This window comes from Dendrobates tinctorius, unplaced genomic scaffold (genome assembly GCF_039654945.1).
Source record: "Dendrobates tinctorius isolate UK_male_01 unplaced genomic scaffold, ASM3965494v1 ptg000158l, whole genome shotgun sequence".
NCBI lineage: Eukaryota > Metazoa > Chordata > Amphibia > Anura > Dendrobatidae > Dendrobates > Dendrobates tinctorius.
Genome location: NW_027361825.1, coordinates 8,272,901 through 8,293,508, shown reverse-complemented (window position 1 = coordinate 8,293,508; position 20,608 = coordinate 8,272,901). Strand labels below are relative to the sequence as shown.

The 20,608-nt window shown below is 45.7% G+C and overlaps 1 protein-coding gene across 6 annotated transcripts in view; it reads left to right on the top strand.

Moving 5' to 3' along the window:
- LOC141051811 (uncharacterized) overlaps positions 1-20,608 on the top strand; it is a 646,796-nt gene that overhangs the window by 165,854 nt on the left and 460,334 nt on the right. For all 6 annotated transcript variants that reach the window (XM_073548842.1, XM_073548843.1, XM_073548841.1 and 3 more), the window contains exons 19-21: positions 11,793-11,843; positions 12,634-12,684; positions 15,661-15,705. In XM_073548842.1, the coding sequence (XP_073404943.1) occupies positions 11,793-11,843; positions 12,634-12,684; positions 15,661-15,705 (147 nt within the window). The remainder of the gene's footprint in view (positions 1-11,792; positions 11,844-12,633; positions 12,685-15,660; positions 15,706-20,608) is intronic.

Below are 20,608 nucleotides of genomic sequence, written 5' to 3'. Positions count from 1 at the left end.
ACCAGAGGGAGGCCAGAAAGCAAATTCACAACAGTATCCATTCTGGGAAAGTGGTGTAGGAATTGCTGTACCATCACGTTGAGGATGCGAGCCATGCAAGACATGGGTGTAAGGTTGGCCTGGCGTAGGTCCGCCACCAGGTTTACACCGTAATCGCACATGACCTTCCCTGGCTCCAGATTGAGTGTAGGCAGCCATTGCTCAATCTTGGCATGGATAGCTGTCCACAACTGTTGATCTGTATGACTGCGATCTTTAAGGCATATTAATTTGAAAGCTTCCCAATTGCGGTGATCCATGGCTGCGCAATACAGAGGTGGGGGATTCCCTCGGCAGTGTTGTAATGTCTGTTTCATTTAAGGCAGAGGTTGAGGGCACAGGTCGATGTCCTAAAGGAGGTGCAGGAGGCAGAAGCACTGGAGGATGTATTATATACAGAAGTTTGTTCCGCAAGCCTTGGGGATTCAAAGACTTGGTGTCTAGTGACACCTTGCTGTCTAGTGCTTTAAGTTTCCATCCTCTGGTGTGTAGTAGTTTAGTTCTCCAATCCAAGCTGTTTAGTACTTTAGTTCTCCAACCCCTGTTGTCTAGTAGCTTAGTTATCCATCGTATGGTGTGTAGTGGTTTAGTTCTACAACTCTAGCTGTTTAGTAGTTTAGTTTTCCAACCCCTGTTGTCTAGTAGTTTAGTTATCTATCTTATGTTGTGTAGTAGTGGTTTATTTTTCCATCCCCAAGTGCCCTGCAAGACTTAGGGATTGAAAAACTTTTGGAGCAGACACTTCCAAGACTGCCCAGTCACCCAGTGCCCAGTCATCTAGCTGTAATTCCCCTGTCCATGCTTGCCCGTCCAATTCTCATTGCTGAAATGCACCCTAGCAGACATAATTTTTCATGGAACAAGTGATGTTGTCTGCAATTTGTTGCTCGAGTGCAGACACATCTTTCTTAGAGCAGTAATGGTGACTATGCAACTGGTATTGGGTGGACTGCGACGACCATCAGCTTTCGGAAACCGTCTGTATCCATAAGGCGGAAATGCTGCATTTACGTGGCCAACAGATTGGAGTGGCCTTGCAATAATCACAGAGATCACAGGCCATGCATCATACAGAAACAAGCACTGTTATCTTAGTAGCGAATAGCTCTCAGCTGGCCGCTATCATCCAGACAATGACACGATTGGGCCACAAATCATCCGAAGAGGCTGCAGGCTGTTCACAATAATCAGTTCTTAGAAAAGTAATAGTGAGCGTATGGCTTATCCACGTCCAGATTACAACAAATGTAATATGCGTATATCCCGCTGTACATTCACTGCTAACTCCACGATAACCCTACACTCCTCGCTGCCAACAACAATCCTATTTTTAGCCCAATAAATAAATGCAGGCCAACTGGATGACATTCTTGTTTTGAGGTTCACACCATCAGGTTGTTCCATCCCCTCTCACTCAGAGTAGCAGTCATATACCAGCCCCCAGGCTCACCCACCCACTTCCTTGACCACTTTTATGCGTTGCTTCCACACTTCATGTTCTCAGAATTGACAACCCTTATCCTGGGAGACTTCAACAGCTCCAACTCCCCAACTGCAACCCAGCTTCTATCTCTAGCCAATTCTAGTGGCATCTCACAAGTTTCAAACTCTGAGGCACACAAAGATGGTAACACCCCTGATCAGGACTTTGTCCGGTTAAGTTCAATCTCCTACCTAGATGACTCACCTCTTACCCTTTGTCCCCCCATGAAATTAGGAGTATAACCACAGCTTAGACATTTTTAGATGCTCCCTAAAAACACGTGTTTAGGGCAGCCTATCACGTTAACTAATCAAAGTCCCTTTTATATATATATAAGGCTTATTCTCTACTTCATTGAACATAATTCGCCATCAAACTCAATCATACCCAAAAGGCTCGTGCAGCCTTTATCTACCCCCCATTTCCTCAAGATGGTTGTACTATCATTGTAAATAAGCATCAGTAATTGGTGTCACCCCCACCTCATTGTAGATTGTACGCTCTGAAGCGCAGGGTCGTCATTATTTTTGGTTAAATTGTTTGATTATCTTAAACTTGGTAATTTTTGACTGTTTTATATGAACTGCTGACTTGTTAAGCTATGTGTAATGTGCTTGTGATATATAAAGTTTATCATTATTAGTAGATTGAAGATTGTGAAATTCAAACTGTTAAGTGTGCCATGTGTAGGAGTGAAGAATATTTTATGTGAGCCCAACTGCGAAAATGAGGGTTTGCTACTGTGCCGACACAGGGTGGAGTAGGGTAAACACGACAAGCTGCTGGACAGTGAGAGAGGTGCTGGTGGGGATGCTACGGTGGATTGAAAGATGGGGTGTGCTCGGTAGGTAAGATCAGTCAAAAACAGCAGGCATGTCCAGTTCTGTATCAGCTGACAGGTTATCAATCACCCCCAACAGTAGGGTGTAAACAAGTGGAAACCTGTGTGACAACACTTGTCATGGTGAGGGAGGAGGAAGAATCAGAAGATGCGGTTGATGGAGTGGATGGTGGTTGGCGAGAAATGCTAGTCTGCATTTTAGCACAATGACATTCCCAGATTAACGCATGTTGAGCAAGTTGATGGCAGGTAATGCATGTAGTACTGAAACGATTTCATTTTTTTAATCTACTAGCTTGTTTTTATAAAAGTTGATAGATAACATAAGTTTTAAGATTTTTGTCAATATGAAAAAAAGACCTAAGGCTACTTTCACACATCAGGTTTTCGGCGTCAGGCGCGATCCGGCGTCGTGCCGGAACGCCGGATCCGGCAAATGTTTAGTAAAACCGGATGTGACGGATCCGGTTTTCTGCCGGATCCGTCTTTTTCTTGACAGACAAAACCGGATCCGTCTCATCCGGTTCATCCGTTTTTCTATCCGTTTTTCGACGGATTACGCCGGATCCGGTTTTTAAAATTGACCCTTGTGGCCTTCCGAACGGGATTGGCTACTGGAAAACTATATATAGAGTGTTCCTACAGCCCTTCTTTGACAGGTTGTCGAGGAGAAAGTGCAGGTTGGAGAGAAGAGCAAGTTACTGGCGAAGATGGATGTTGTCATTGGAAATATTTTGAAGAATTTGGCGGATTTTATAGCGGAGGCGAATCGTTTGAGGGTGATTGTTCTGGAGAAGGAGAGAGCGAGACAGCAGCGCATCAGGCATCGTAGACGATGTTTGTGGATCCACCCCATCACAGCCAAGAGAATGACGCGTGGGGTCTATTCTACACTCTGCATGGACCTTCGACGAAACCCGGATACATTTTTTGGATATGTTAGGATGAAAATGGAGAATTTTGATTACTTGGTGGAGCGCATTGCACACCTCATAAGAAAAGCGGACACCTATTGCCGCTTCTCTGTTTCACACGCAGAGCATCTGATGGTGACTTTAAGGTAAGCCACATTTATTGGATGTGATCGCATCAGAGCACACTTTCACTGCAATCTTGTTGGTGGTAGTTTGTATCTCCAAGTGTTATAGCTCAGTTTTGGTATGTAATGCTGTGATTTAAAACTAATTTATTGTTTTTTAATTCCCCACAGATTTCTTGCAACTGGAGAATCCCTTTCGTCACTGCATTTCCAGTACAGACTCGGGATTTCCACCATATCTGGAATTGTGAAGTACACATGCCGTGCACTGTGGGACTCCTTAGCTGAAGAGTTTTTACCAGAGCCCACAACAGAGAGGTGGATTGAAATTGCTGACAAGTTTCAACAGATATGTCAGTTTCCCAACTGCTTGGGCGCTGTGGACGGGAAACATATCCGCATTGTAAAGCCAGCTGGATCGGGATCGGAATATTTCAATTACAAGAAATATTTTTCAATTGTCCTCATGGCCATCGCTGACGCTGAATACAAATTTATTGCGGTTGATATTGGGGCCTATGGCCGCTCCAATGACTCTCAAGTTTTCAAACTGTCTGCCATGGGGCGTAAACTGTATGGAAACACCTTCCAGTTCCCACCACCTAGACCGCTGCCGCAAACATCTGGTCCACCTATGCCATTTGTCTGTGTAGGGGATGAAGCCTTCCAGCTGTCAGAACACCTTTTGAAACCGTACTCTAGCAGAGGATTGACAAGACCAAAACGCATTTTTAATTACCGCCTCACAAGAGCAAGAAGAATGGTTGAATGTACCTTTGGTATTCTGACAGCCAAATGGCGGGTCCTATTGACTGCGATCAACCTCAAGACAGAAACTGTGGACGAGGTGATCAAAGCGTGCGTGGTACTCCACAATTTTGTTATCTGCAAGGAACCCATTTCCATTGAGGACACCTCTGAAGAAACCACCTTGCAAGATTACCATGACATTACCACTAGAAGTTCTGTGACGGTTTCAGTAATGAGGGACAATTTTGCACTATACTTTATGTCACCTCAAGGCAGAGTACACTGGCAGGATGACAGAGTGTGAAAGATTTGTGCCCTAACCAAACTTGTGTACCTTCTGTACCAACAGTATATACCTTTGCCAACCAAAGTTGGCTATCTTGTCATGGTCTCTATTTTTAGCTTTAGGCCACAGGTGTGTACCTGGTTGTGTTTTATGTAAAGTATTTCACCTTTTAACAAAAGTTGTGTACATTGTTAGGAAATCACCAACAATAAACACAACTTTTTAGGTGAAATACTTTGCTTCAAACACAACCAGGAACACAACTGTGGCAAAAAGCTAAAATTTACCCACAGTTATATACCTAGTTTTGAATACCATTTCACCTTTTAAATACCCTGTATTTAACCTTTTTCGCCGCAGAAAGAAATGACAGACAACCAGTGTAAAATAATTTAACTTTTATTGAAAAATGTTTTTTTTAGTAAACTTTTTTAAAATTTTAATAAACTTGTTTAATAAAGCTTTGAAACCATAAAACTGGTCATTTTTATTTAAATACACACATTATAAATCTGTGTAGTGTGTGGTGGAAATACTGCTGTAGGGGCTGCGGGACACTTCGACACTGGGAGTGTGGAGAGAGGACTGGGATCGTGGTGGGGAAGGAACAGTTAGAGGTGAAGGTGTGGAAAAAACTACAGAATGGGTGGACATATGGGAAGCAGAAGAGGTGGTGGGTGGTGGAGTGGAGGGTTGGGCAGGGACTGTAGGAGCAGATGATGTTGATGGCAAGTTGTATGGGGAAGGAGTTTGGTACGGGGCAGGTTGCTGGAAGTAGGGAGATGTCTGGTACGGGGCAGGTTGCTGGAAGTGGGGAGATGTCTGGTACGGGGCAGGTTGCTGGAAGTGGGGAGATGTCTGGTACTGGGGAGGTTGCTGGTACTGGGGAGTTTGCAGGTACTGGGGAGGTTGCTGGTACTGGGGAGGTTGCTGGTACTGGGGAGGTTGCTGGTACTGGGGAGGTTGCTGGTGCTGGGGAGGTTGCTGGTACTGGGGAGGTTGCTGGTGCTGGGGAGGTTGCTGGTGCTGGGGAGGTGGATGGTATGTAATAGGAGGGGGAGGATGGAAAGTGGCTGGAGGGGGTGTAGATGTAATAGGAGGGGGAGGATGGAAAGTGGCTGGAGGGGGTGTAGATGTAATAGGAGGGGGAGGATGGAAAGTGGCTGGAGGGGGTGCAGGTGGAGCAACTACTGTGGTGGGAGGAGGAGGTTGGGAGGTAACTTGCTGGAGAGCAGCGTGGCATGAATGCATTACATGCGCTCCACAACAGACCTGAAAAAGGTGTGGTTTGGCGAAGATCTTGCTTCTGAATGCATGGATTGCAGAAGTGTCTTCACCTCCAGAATGCTGGAGTTGATCTGCTGATAGCCTGCGGAGATTTGCTCTGACAAGACTTTTAGACAGTTCTGGAAAGATGCATTCAGATGCAAGAACTCTGGCGCATAAGTCTTTTCCTGACCCCTCTGCCGCTGCCGCCCAGTACCCGCAGGTGTACTAGAGGTGGCAGGGGCAGAAGGGTGGGGTAAAGGGAAAGCGATCTCCTCACCAGCAGCTTCATGTAATGTAGGCGGCCACGATGCTCCTGTGCTGGTGGATGGGACAGATGGGTCGAATGTGTGGGAAGGCTGGGAAGGTGCAGATGTACCGGGGCGGTCGAAGTGTCCCTCGGTGCCGGTCTCCTCAGGGATCGCCTCAGAAGGGTCCAATCGTGCAGGCTCCCGAGTGCTGCTCACCGTGCTGTGGAATAAAGAGAAAAAAAAACAATTAAAATAGTGACATGGTATGGCCCTGGCTGAAAAAAAAAAGTTACATCTAAACATTTTTTTGTCACATGTGGTGTGTAATATTTACCTTCTGGTGAGCATTGTCTCCCGGAGGAACGACAGGGCTCGTGCGTACTTGTACTTGCTCCTGCGTCCTCCAGATCCACTCGGGGCCCGCATCTCTTTATTGAACTCCTTCTTGAAACGATCCCTCACAGACCGCCACCGCTTCACAATTCTCTCCCCTGAAACGAGAAAGGACAAAGTGGTTAGTATACAACATCAGTGTTTCCCAAACTCCAGTCCTCATGGTCCCCAGGGGTCATGTTTTCAGGATTTCCAAAGTAAATAGAAATCCCGAACACATGATCCGTGGGGACCACGAGGACTGGAGTTTGGGAAACACTGGTTTAAATCAAGCAACCGGTACTGTATATACTTACGCTCTTTAATCTGGGCCCGAGCTTCGAGGTCCTCCCAGCGGTCCACAAGGAGCGAACAGATTTCCTCCCAGAGTCGTCGGGTAACGATCAGGTCAGCGTGGCGGCGGTCAGCCATATTCCAGAGCGGCTCCCTTTCTCTGACGAGATCGATGAGGCGGTCCACATCAATCCCTCCATCCTCACCGTCAGAGTCGGGAGCATGCTGTGAAGGCTGTTAAAGAAAAAGACAAAAATAACATAATTAGCCTCCACAAAAGAAATGAAATAAAAAGTGCAAAAAAAACAAAGCAAAAATATTTATACTTACACGCTGGTGACCGCCGCATTGCTGTCGCCGACGACCCTGGGAGGCACTGCGAGGACCTCTTGGCCGAGCACCAGATTGGGAAGACTAGAGAAGAAAACAAAAAATGTTATGCCTTTGGATGTAGGCATTTGTTTGCTGTGTGTGGTCTGCAGAACATTGTTTTCTATGTGTTGTGTGTAGTGTGATGTTGTGTTTCTGCGTTTGATGCAAAAAACTTACCAATTGTGAGCCCACTCCAAGTGTCTGTCCACCCCTTCCTTCTTCTTCTGGGAGCTCCTCTTCATCTTGTGATTCCTGTTTTGAAATAAAAGGCAATGAATACACATATATTACAGAGATGATGGATTTTGGAAATAAAAACTTACCGTCAAACGCTGACGATGCGAGGGAGGGCTCCCAGAAGATGTGCTGTCTTCCTCATGGCCAGACTCCATGGCTGTGGGTGGTGTTTCTGTTGCTGCCATTGCTGCTGCTGCTGCATCTATTGGGCGGCTGTTGAATAAAGAGAAACAAAGGGCCAATGAATATCTTGATATTCCATAGCCCTAGTTTGGAGGAATGGGGGATTTGATAATTACCGTCTCTCATCTGCTGCTGGACTCCCCTCCCGTTGTTCAGCATGCTGCTCCATTTGGGGTGGTGCTGATGGTGCTGCTGCTGCAGATGTCTGCTGCCTTCTCCTGCTCCTGGTTCTTGGCTTGGGTGGCATGTTGGGTGTGGCTGAGGGTCCCATTGTCTTGCTTTTATATATGTCTTGTGGGCAGAGCTACTGAGCATGCTCAGACCAAAAAAAACGGATCCGGCCACCGGATCCGGCTGTCGCCGGATCAGGCGCATTGCGGCGCTCATAGGCTTTCATTGTATGAAAAAGCCGGACACGCCGGATCCGGCGTGTCCGGCTTTTTCGCCGGAGACAAAAAACGTTACAGTAGCCGTTTTTTCCAGACGCCTGATCGCGTCACATTGCCGGATCCGGCGAAAATCGGATGAAACGCATGGCCATCCGGCTCGATCCGGCTCTAATGCAAGTCAATGGGGGGGAAACCGGATCCGGCATTGCATTTCGCCGGATCCGGTTTTAGTCAAAAGCGCCGGATCGCGCCTGACGCCGAAAACCTGATGTGTGAAAGAGGCCTAAGCTAGGCAACTGTGGAAACACGAATGATGCTGTCCACTGCCAGAGTTGGGCTTCAGGATGCATTGGTTGTCATGGATGCATAACTCTGTGTCTACGCAACATCCTCATCTTCCTCCTCCTCCTCTGCTGAGCTACTCAGCTTCATGCCTCTGGATTTACACCAAGTGGGATATAATACCTCATCGTCATCCTCTCTGTTCTCCCATTCCTCGCCATGAGAGTCACCCTCCTCCTCTTTCTGCCTTGACTGCACAGTAAAGTCCACGGGCACCTCAAATATCTGAGTCTCGTCACAAATGATTCACCTTCACCCAACAGAGTTAACGTCTGTTGAAGAGGTTTTGGATTATGCTCGGACAAAACTTCGTCCATCCATAGATCTAAGTCAGAAAAAATTTGGCCATCGGTGCAGATGATTTCCTCCTCTTGAATCTTTAGAAAAGACCTCTGATACCCATGAAATAGAATGTGTGAACAGCTCTGCAGAATGGCCCATCTGTGGCACCCCAGAGTCAGTTGGCACTTGGAGAGTTGTGATGTGGGGTGGAAGCTTAATTGGTGTTCCACCACTGAGGAGTGTACTGTGTGTGATGTTAAGGTGCAGGAAGAGGAGCAGAGGCTACTTTATGCAGCACTTGCCATCTACTGAGCACATGTTCTTTCTGGCCCTTATCTACAAAGCGTACCATTGTACAGCTGCCAAAGGGAGCGGAGTTGCCCGTCCAGTAACAGAAGTTGTAAAAATGCTGCGCAATTGCTCACTGCAGCAAAACAAACCAACTTCTCATCCCTCATATCATACCTCTCTCACAACCCTAAACAGCTATTCAGTACTTTCAATTATTTCCTGCGTCCACTAGTTCCCAATCCCTCTCCTCATTTCAGCTGAATGTTTTGCCTCACCACCTGCAAACTTGACACAATAACGTCCCACCTCATTCAAAACTTTACCACAGTTTTTATCTCAAGCATAAGCCACCTCATCAACCTGTCACAAACAGCTGGTGTCTTTCATCCTGATTGAAACATACCTCAATCACACCCATCCTCAAAAAGCCCACCCTTGACCCATCCTCTTTGTCTACCTATTGCCCCATATCATTTCACCCCTATGCCACCAAACTACTGGAAAAACATATCAATTTTGAACTGTCCTCCCACATCTCCTCTTGTTCCCTCTTTGGCCAAGTACAATTTGACTTCAGACCGCACCATTCCGCTGAAACTGCCCTGACTAAAGTCACCAAGGACCTACTAACCGCCAAATGAAAGCGACACGAGTTTGTCCTCCTCCTCCTGGACCTGGCATCTGTCTTTGACACAGTGGACCATTCCTTCTTACTACAGATGTTCTGATCTTTTGACATTACAGACTTGTCCCTTTGTTGGATCTCCTTGTACCTAACAGACAGGACATTCAGTGTCTCCCACTCACACACCACCTCATCTTGCCCCCTATGTGTCAGTGTCCACCAAAGTTCAGTTGTAGGACTGGGAACTATGCTTAGAGGGCACACTTGCATGCTCCCTCCCCCTTAAAGGGACCGCCTGCATCAACCTAATGTATTTCCAACCTATAGCTGGGTGATACCTTCTATTTAAGGATTCTCCTCCAATATGGAGGTGCCTGAGCTACGTTGTTAGTTTGCCTTGCATGCTTGCTAGTTGTCAGGTTCTCCACGTCCGTCTGTCTAATTGCCTACACTGTACTCGTCTGCTCGTACCTGTCTGTGCTCTTCTGTCCATCAGTTGGTCCAGATCACACCTGCCAGCACCCATCTGTCTAACACACAGTCCAGACCGTACCTGCCAGTGCTTTTCTGTTCTTCAGCTGGTCCCATCTGCACCCGTGGTTCCAGAGTCCCTACAGTGCCTGCCTGCATTTTTCATCCCTCCTTTGGGCCTTAGCAGCTTACCCGTTGTAGGGGGTCAGCTAACTCATTCTGTAGGTCAGCCATGGAGTAGCAACTGTTGCCACATCTTTGTACCTCCTTGGGTCGCAGTTTTTGCCTGCTGCCACTTGTCCTAGTAGGGATTTGGTAGGCAACCAAGTTACGCCCCTTCCAGGCTTTCAGAGGGATATGGAACAGTGATTCCACCACCTTGCCTGTTACTGTCTGCATCTGCTGGGTTGGCTGTAGTGGAAGAGGTGTCGGTCCCTACTATACTAATTCTACTTTATTGCAATTGATGACACTTTGTTGGTGTGTTCCACTAATTTTGGTAAATGTGTAGACTCCTGGTTGAGTCTTCTTCATGCGTGTTGCCTGTAGCAGTAGACCTCTGAGACAGTCAGGCCTCTATTTCCTTGGACTCAACTACCCATGATGCCATCCTTAAATTTTTCTGACAATAGTAGTTTAGAAAACTGATATTTTTGCCACATGAGTGTGGCTCAGCATGAAAGCAGGTAAAGATGTTGCATGTGGCATCAGGGCTCCCAGCAAAGGGGCCATACACCGATTCCTCACCCACCTCATCTTACTGTGATGCTCAATTGAAAGCTGTAAATGCTGTCCTAGACCCCGATACCTCATGCCTGTCTGATTGCTGCAGTGCCATGCTAAAATCTGTACAATGGGTGAATTGAGGCCACTTTCCTGGTGTCTGTCCCTCATTTGATGTGTTTTGGCAGCATTTGGGGGTGTTTTAAGGTGTTGAGTATGCATTTGTTTTTGCCTCCCATTGACATGAATGGGGTTCAGTATTGTTCGGCGAATATTCGACAAATTAATCGACGAATATTGAAAATTCAGAGAACGGAATCTGAACTGAACATTGAAATATATGCTCATCTCTAGTAATAATCAATATTTATTAGGTACAGTTGTGTGAAAAGTGTTTGCCCCTATTCCTTTGCATGGTTGTCACACTTAAATGTTTCCGATCACCAAACATATGTAAATATTAGACAAAGATAACACAAGTAAAGACAAAATGCATTTTTTTTAATGAAGTTCTTTATTATTATGGGAAAAAGAAATCCAAACTAAAGGGCCCTGTGTAAAAAAATGATTGACCCTCCTTAAAACATAAATTAACTGTGGTTTATCACATTTTTGGGAAGTGGAGTTCACATTCCTAAAGGCCCCTTTACATTTAGCGATGCAGCAGCGATCCTGACCACGATACAACCCGGACAGGATCGCTGGTGCATCGCTAAATGGTTGCTAGTGAGCTGCCAAACAGGCAGATCTCACTAGCGATGCAGCAGCGGTCGGCGGTCGTACTTACCTTTCAGACGCGGCGAGGGTGTTCATCTTCCGCCTGCGTCCATGTCTCGCTCGTCGGCACCAGCAGGAAGCCGACGACGAGAAATGGACCAGGCCGATCTCGCGCAATCAGCGATAGCCAACAGGGGAGCCGGTCAGAGGTAAGTATCACACATAGCGGTATCGCTAGCAATATCGCTGCTGCGTCACAAAATCGGTGACGCTTTAGCGTAAAGCCCCCTTTAGTCATACCCAGGCCACATATTTTGCTCAAAGTGCATCAGTTGCATTTTTTTGTGCTGGATTGAGTTTTGTTTAGATTTTTTGAAAATAAAATGTGTTTTTTAGATATATTTCATCCTTTGAAGAGTGCTGGATTTTTTCCCTTTTATCCTGCTGTCAGTGATGCCACACCAGATCCATGCACGTGTACCCGCACCAAATATTACATTTATGCTTGGTGACGTAATAACATGACCTTTTTTCGACAGCTCCTTCTACATCACAAAGGATATCTACAACCATTTCACCTCTAACTACAAGTAAGTGTTTTCTAGCAATGGTGAACGTCACAGAATATTCTGTACTCTGATGTTTAACCAGATACTCTACTAAGTCAGAGAAAGTATTTTTCCGTGATGCTTGGTGAATTATTTCCTGTGACCTCATTAGGAATTTGAAAGGAAAACATGGGACCATGTTGCAAAAGAGGTCGTCCCATCAGGATAACTCATACCAATATCCATATACCTTTCCTGTTAGACTGTTACCATCCAAGTACTGTATGTATTTTCGGCGACTTTATACATTAACTTTTCTTTACACTTCCTGGGCCACAATGCCACAATGTTAAGTGTTTGATTTATCAGGCTACCCCTTGTCCACATGCTTAGTAAGCGTATATGGATGTCATTGAGTAAGAAACAGGACCTAATTTTCAATGGTGACTTTATACATTGACTTTTCTTTACAGCTCCTTCTACATCACAGCAGCCAATTACAACCACTCCACCTGCAACTACGTGTGTCTTCTATCAGTGGCGGAGGCCACAAAACGTTGTATACTTTGATGGTTAACCAACTATTTACTGCGATTGATATTTTGAAGTTCTTGTACAGAAATGGAAGCCTGAAAACACAACATTAAAGAGTTTGTCTCATCAAGATAACCCATATACAGAATATATTTAGACATCAAGGAGACCAACTATTGGGCTCACCTGCTTCATTTACAGCCTCTGACAAGACGTGTCTCTCACTCTTGGAGGCTTTTTCTTTTCAGGTTTTGCATTAATCCCCAGTAACTTGGTAACAATAATTATTTTTTTGCAGCTCCTTCTACATCACAGCCGACAACTACTACCACTCAATCTTTGACTACACGTAAGTCGCTTTACTACGGTGAAACTCAAAGAAACCTTTAATCAAATTTGAAGTTGTAAATAGAGATTTAAAGTAGAAATTGAAAAATCCCTGTAATCCATATTGGGTGGTTTACCATTAGAGAGAGGTCACAAAGAAAAACCTGGTTAACCAGAATATATGAGCCCTTCCAACTCTCCACCAAGTACATAGACACATATATTGCTCATTCTTCTCACAGTAACTAACTAATCACATTCAGAACCTGAAAGACTTTTAGGGAAGGTGTTATTCAAATATTTTATCATGACTTTATTCGTTGACTTTTGTGTCCAGCTCCTTCTACATCACAACTGACAACTACAACCACTTCATCTGCAACTACAAGTAACTGTCCTCTAATGATCACGGAGGTCAAAGAAATCTTTATTTTTAAATAAATATATAGAATTCAATGGAGCATATATTGAATGGATATTTTTACCTATGCCTGAAAAATTGTAACGGATATCCTCTACACCTAGAGCAGGGGTGGGGAATCTATTTTCTGCCAAGGGCCATTTGGATATTTATACCATCCTTCGGGGACCATACAAATTGCACGCTAACTCTGCCTATAATGTACATTCTAGCGCTGGCACTGGTGTCAGGACATAAACATTCATTACATGCTCATCAGCATTCAGTAGTGAACACTGAGTACACGTGCTCACAGAGCAAGAAGAAATTAATAGGCTGGTGGCCATCAAAACACAACTGCCAACCCAAGCACTGTTTGTCCCTCGGAATCTGCCTGGGGGCCATATAAAAGGTCATCAAGGGCCGTAAACAGCCCAATGGCCCAAGGTTCCCCACTTCTGACCTAGAGAAAGGAAGGTTTCACCAGCATTAAAGATGAGTGTTCTTTACTGTAAGAGTAGTGAGACTATGGAAGTCTCTGCCACATGATGTTGTGATGGATCATTGGTGGTCAATTAAACAAACTCAACAATGGCTTTATTGAAAAATATAATATTACAAGTAACTAAATTTATGGAGACTTAGCTTTTTACATTATGGGAGTCAAGATAGTAATTTTTCTAATATGGTGTAATTGACATGTCATAGGAGATTCTGCCTCCCTCAGAACCAACACATTAGGATTTTAGGTTGGGCTTGACCAACACGTCTTTTTTTTAATGGCTATGCAACTATGTACTATGTACAGTAACTTTATGTCCAATCAAGGTACAGAGCATAATGACCCAATATTTGGAGCCACCAATAGTATTTTTCTCTGTCTAAGGTAACATATTGGAAGAAAGCATCAGATCCACATAATCCATTAAAGAATTAGAGCAGCTGCCAAATTTTCATAATATTGTATTACAGATTATTATGCTTTCAGTATAATGACCCAATATCTTTTTTCAACCATGTAAACTATTTTCTTATGTAACCCAATTCTCTATTAAAGTATATGGACAGTGCATAGGGTGCCAATATTAAGATCTGAATTTAGAGCGGAGACAGCTGACTAGCAGTGTTTCTCTATCTATCCAAGTATCGCATTTATTCATGGTGACTTTTTGTCACAGATTCTTCTACTTCACATCTGAAAACTACAAACACTTTACCTGTGACTACAAAGAAAAACAAAAACAAAACACAAAACAAATATCCTGGAATAAAAAAGTAAAAAAATATATATATTGCAAAAATTGCATGAAGGTAGTAATAATAGTAATAATAAGGGTATTTAGTTAACATAATTTTGATCAAAATAATGTAGAAGCCATCCCGCCACGTCACGGCAACCCTTGTGGGACAGTCCTAACTTTTGTATTTAAAACCCTGTTTCTGATTTGGAAAATCCATCCTGTCTGGCCTATACTATTACTGGTGGCTCAGTCCCTCTGTCCTTGTTCACATTTACGTCACTTGACAAGTGGAAAGGTTTTAAATACAAAAGTTAGGACTGTCCCACAAGGGTTGCCGTGACGTGGCGGGATGGCTTCTACATTATCTTGATCAAAATTATGTTAACTAAATACCCTTATTATTACTATTATTACTACCTTCATGCAATTTTTGCAATATATATATTTTTTTACTTTTTTATTCCAGGATATTTGTTTTGTGTTTTGTTTTTGTTTTTCTCTGTGTAAAGGTCATGTGTTCATATGCAATTACATTTTGCATGCACATTAATTTACTTTTTCTGCTCAGACCCAGTTTCTCACCTGTGACTACAAGTAAAGGTGGTTTCACATTTGCATTTCTAACAGCAGCGTCGGCCTGCGCACGGCCGCAGATAAGCCCCGCCCCCTGCCGCGCCTCCTCCGGTAGCTCTGCCTAAGGGCGCATGACGCTGCATGCAACCTTTGTCCCCTATCTATAGCACTGGGGACGCAGGCCGTGCGCAGGTATGCGTTTGGCAGCGCATGCGCCCTTCTGAAGGTGCTTCGACCGGCACCAAACGCAACCTGTTGCAATTTGGTGCCCTCGGCGCACCGTCAAGAGGATGCATGCGCCGCAAATGCATACCTGCGCACGGCCTGCATCCCCAGTGCAAAAGATAGGGGATGCAGGTCGCATGCAGGCGGAGCTACCGGAGGAGGCGCAGCAGGGGGCGGGGCTTAGTGGTGGCCGTACGCAGGCCGACGCTGCTGTTGGAAACACAAATATGAAACCACCCTAAGAGATTTCTAACAATGACAGAGATTGAAGAAACCTTTCTAACTTGGTATCTGCTCACCTTTTCCCTGCACTCAATGTTGATTTTCCATCATCCACCTCTTTTTGTTCATTGTGTGGATTAATTTTTTATCTTTTTCATATGTTGTTTTATTCATATATATTTTTGAAATGTCGATTGTGATTTTTAATTTGATCAGTATAGATGACTTACTCATAAGGTTGGGAGTATCTCTATTTCATGAGGCCTTGTATTTACATTTTTGGACTATATTGGTGGTTTTAACTTTGTGGCTTGACAACACTGACTTTTCTTTGCAGTTTCTTCACAGTTGAGTACTACAACCACTTCTCCTCTGACTACACGTAAGTAGTATGGTGAATTTTATGTTAAAACTGTGATACAGGAAGAATATATATTTTTGTACTTTTGTGATGAGAGTGTTACGTAAACCTGGGAAATCTGGGGCGTAGAAGATCTCTGCATATTGTGAATTGCAGATCTTCCATTTAGGCCGGGGTCACACTTCGAGTGCAATGCGAGAAATTCGCATCAATACCTGGCACTGCCACGGCACTCAGGACCAGAGTGTGCGGTTGCATGTATTTCTATGCAGCTGAGCGCTCTGGTCCGAGTGCCAGCGGCATTGCCGGGTATTGATGTGAGAGATTCCCGCGAGTTTCTCATATTGCACTCGCAAGTGTGAACCCGGCCTTAGCCTGTGTTTTTGGGTCCTATATTAAATTAATTTGGTTTGCTTTTGTGCTAAAGAGGTTAATTACCCTTTCTATGTTGGTCAGAACTTTGCAGCACCATTTTCATCTGTTTCTGATAGGTCCATTAAAATCTCTTCCTATAAAACCTAGCCAGACCATCTTTGGTGTTCTGTAGTACGTATGTGCTTATCTTCCGGTCCCTGTTCCCGTTTAGTTTATTCCTCCCTGTCCCTATCCTTCTCACTATTGTTGATTGGTGCTTTTGTATTATAGAGGTTTTCTGTTATCACTGTTTTGTCTTTTGTGTCTTGTTCACATTACATTTCTATCCCAGGCTCTATGGGGTATTGAAGGGGACAGAGCAGGTATTAACAGGAGCATAATGAGGTCGGAGACTCAGGCCTTTTTACCATCAAGAGTACCCCCGAGACAGGGATAGTTAGGGTCCCAGTTCCATGGACAGTTTTACGCCCCCTCCCTTACCTTAGACAGTCACAGTTTGACAACCAGGTTAGTCAGTAGATAGTTGATAAATTTTAATGGCTAACTGAAAAGATGGTAACAAATTGCAGCTTTTGAGACTACTCAGGTTTCTACATCAGGCATAAAGTAACAAAATTTGAAGAGCTGCATATGCATATTATAGTAAAATTAAAGAATTACATTTAAAATGAAAGTGTATAGCTTGTTGAAAACTTTACCAAGCTTTCCTCTGCAATCTATATTAAAGGGGTTGTTCACTTCTCGGAAAACCCCCTCTCAATCATTATGTCCCCCTCTTATGAAATAATAACACTTATATTCGCCTCTGCTGCCAACGCCATTCCAGCGGTATTGGCACGAGCTCTCCCAGGGCTTTCTTGAGATTGTTATGTCATGCGATCCCTGCAGCCAATTAGTGCTGGCTTCACTGTCCACGCAGTTGGGGGATATAATAGTTGAGTAGTGTTGAGCGATACCGTTCGATACCCAAAAATATCGTATCGGATGGTATCGCCCGATACGAAAAAAAATATCGGGTATCGCCGATTCCGATTCCGATACCGGAAGTCCCATTCAAGTCAATGGGACTTCCGGTATCGGAATTAAAAAAAGGCCTTTATTTCCTTGTTGGCTAATTCTACATAATTGAAAACAAATAAGAATCATGTAGAATGTATTGTGGGAGGTGGAGGAGACATTAAAAGCATAGTGGTTTATTCAAATCACATGGCATAGTATTACTTCCAATTTTTTTTTTTCAAGACGTTCGGAGTTAAAAAGATATTGACTATGTTAACTTTTTTATCTTTAGTCAGATATGTACTGTATGTTTCGCAACTTCCATGCTCTTCACCTTCTTTTGTACTTCTCCCACACTTTCTCCATCATGATCCGCAGCAGTAGCATTTTTTTCATCAACTTTTTCTTCACCTTATTCATCTTCTTCTTCTTCACCTTCTTCCCATTAATTTTTTTTCCATTCTTCATATTCTTCTTATTCAGCTATTATTAATTTTCATATGCTATTTCTTCATCTTCTTCCTATTCTTCTTTTTCTTCATTTTCTCATGGTGACAGGCATTCCTGTAGTACTTATCTATAAAAGTTATAAGATTACACCTTACATTCTGCCTGTCACAAAAGATTTACAACAGGATTTGTCCGCGTTCAGTTTGGCCTGCAGCAGCAGGCATTTTCCAGGGGCACCACGAGGAGGAATGGACTCACCCCCATTTACTGCTTAGTCTTCTTCTGCTTATAATTTTGATTTCTTCTATGCTGATTTTTTGTCTTATGCTTAATGTTCTTCTGCTTTCTGTTCTTCTGCTTTTGCTTCTTCTGCTTCTTGTTCTTCTGTCTTTTGTTCTGTATCTTGGTGGTTGTCTTCATGTTCTTTGTCCTCTTGGTCTTATTATTTAGGGTCATTTTTCTGGTCTTCTTTGGTGTGGTCTTCAGGGTCGTCATCATCAGGGTCATCGTCATGGAGATCAATAAGGATTACCAAAGACAATTTCAAAAAGCTTGATCTTGGAAATGTAGCAGAAGGTACAAGAAGGCTGAGAAACTGGCGAGAACCAGCAGACAGTGCTGGCACCCGGATGGGTAGCAGAAGGAACAAGAGCCAATGGCACTACCGAGGACCAACTGACGGTGCTGGACCACGGTTACTAAGCAGAAGGTACCTGTGCTAAAAAGCACTACCAAGGACCAGCTGACGGTGCTGGACCTCGGATACCGAGATGGAGGCACCTAGGCCAAAGGCTGTGGCGAGAACCAGCAGACAGTGCTGGCACATGGATGGGTAGCAGAAGGAACAAGAGCCAATGGCACTACCGAAGACCAACTGACGGTGCTGGACCACGGTTACTAAGCAGAAGGTACCTGTGCTAAAAAGCACTACCAAGGACCAGCTGACGGTGCTGGACCTCGGATACCGAGATGGAGGCACCTAGGCCAAAGGCTGTGGCGAGAACCAGCAGACAGTGCTGGCACCCGGATGGGTAGCAGAAGGAACAAGAGCCAATGGCACTACCGAGGACCAACTGATGGTGCTGGACCACGGTTACTAAGCAGAAGGTACCTGTGCTAAAAAGCACTACCAAGGACCAGCTGACGGTGCTGGACCTCGGATACCGAGATGGAGGCACCTAGGCCAAAGGCTGTGGCGAGAACCAGCAGGCAGTGCTGGCACCCGGATGGGTAGCAGAATGAACAAGAGCCAATGGCACTACCGAGGACCAACTGACGGTGCTGGACCACGGTTACTAAGCAGAAGGTACCTGTGCTAAAAAGCACTACCAAGGACCAGCTGACGGTGCTGGACCTCGGATACCGAGATGGAGGCACCTAGGCCAAAGGCTGTGGCGAGAACCAGCAGACAGTGCTGGCACCCGGATGGGTAGCAGAAGGAACAAGAGCCAATGGCACTACCGAGGACCAACTGACGGTGCTGGACCACGGTTACTAGGCAGGAGGTACCTGTGCTAGAAAGCACTACCAAGGACCAGCTGACGGTGCTGGACCTCAGATACCGAGATGGAGGCACCTAGGCCAAAGGCTCTGGCGAGAACCAGCAGACAGTGCTGGAACCCGGGTGGGTAGCAGAAGGTACCCATTCAAAGCAAAGTAGCCAGGCCGCAAGCCGGCCGCAGTTACCGAAACCCACAGTCCTACAGGGGGTCCATGTCCCATTGGCACTACGGATCCAGCCTTCAGTGCCAGTTCCCGCAGCCCACATAGGAGTCACCTAAACTGCAGGCACCGTAGAGTCGGCTAACCCGGCCGCAAGACGACAGGACAACGGATTGGTGGCATAGTGACCTTGACACTACCTGGAAACAGCAGGCGTGCTGGAACCAGGCTGTGCAACAGGGAGTCACCATGCCAAAGACACTGCCGAGAACCAGCTGACGGTGCTGGATCCCAGATGGGTAGCAAAAGCTACAAGAGCCAATGGCACTACCGAGGAACAGCTGACGGTGCTGAACCACGGTTACTAGGCAGGAGGTACCTGTGCTAGAAAGCACTACCAAGGACCAGCTGACGGTGCTGGACCTCGGATACCGAGATGGAGGCACCTAGGCCAAAGGCTCTGGCGAGAATCAGCAGACAGTGCTGGAACCCGGGTGGGTAGCAGAAGGTACCCATTCAAAGCAAAGTAGCCAGGCCGCAAGCCGGCCGCAGTTACCGAAACCCACAGTCCTACAGGGGGTCCATGTCCCATTGGCACTACGGATCCAGCCTTCAGTGCCAGTTCCCGCAGCCCACATAGGAGTCACCTAAACTGCAGGCACCGTAGAGTCGGCTAACCCGGCCGCAAGACGACAGGACAACGGATTGGTGGCATAGTGACCTTGACACTACCCGGAAACAGCAGGCGTGCTGGAACCAGGCTGGGCAACAGGGAGTCCCCGTGCCAAAGACACTGCCGAGAACCAGCTGACGGTGCTGGAACCCAGATGGGTAGCAAAAGCTACAAGAGCCAATGGCACTACCGAGGAACAGCTGACGGTGCTGAACCACGGTTACTAGGCAGGAGGTACCTGTGCTAGAAAGCACTACCAAGGACCAGCTGACGGTGCTGGACCTCGGATACCGAGATGGAGGCACCTAGGCCAAAGGCTCTGGCGAGAATCAGCAGACAGTGCTGGAACCCGGGTGGGTAGCAGAAGGTACCCATTCAAAGCAAAGTAGCCAGGCCGCAAGCCGGCCGCAGTTACCGAAACCCACAGTCCTACAGGGGGTCCATGTCCCATTGGCACTACGGATCCAGCCTTCAGTGCCAGTTCCCGCAGCCCACATAGGAGTCACCTAAACTGCAGGCACCATAGAGTCGGCTAACCCGGCCGCAAGACGACAGGACAACGGATTGGTGGCATAGTGACCTTGACACTACCCGGAAACGGCAGGCGTGCTGGAACCAGGCTGGGCAACAGGGAGTCCCCGTGCCAAAGACACTGCCGAGAACCAGCTGACGGTGCTGGAACCCAGATGGGTAGCAAAAGCTACAAGAGCCAATGGCACTACCGAGGAACAGCTGACGGTGCTGGACCACGGTTACTAGGCAGGA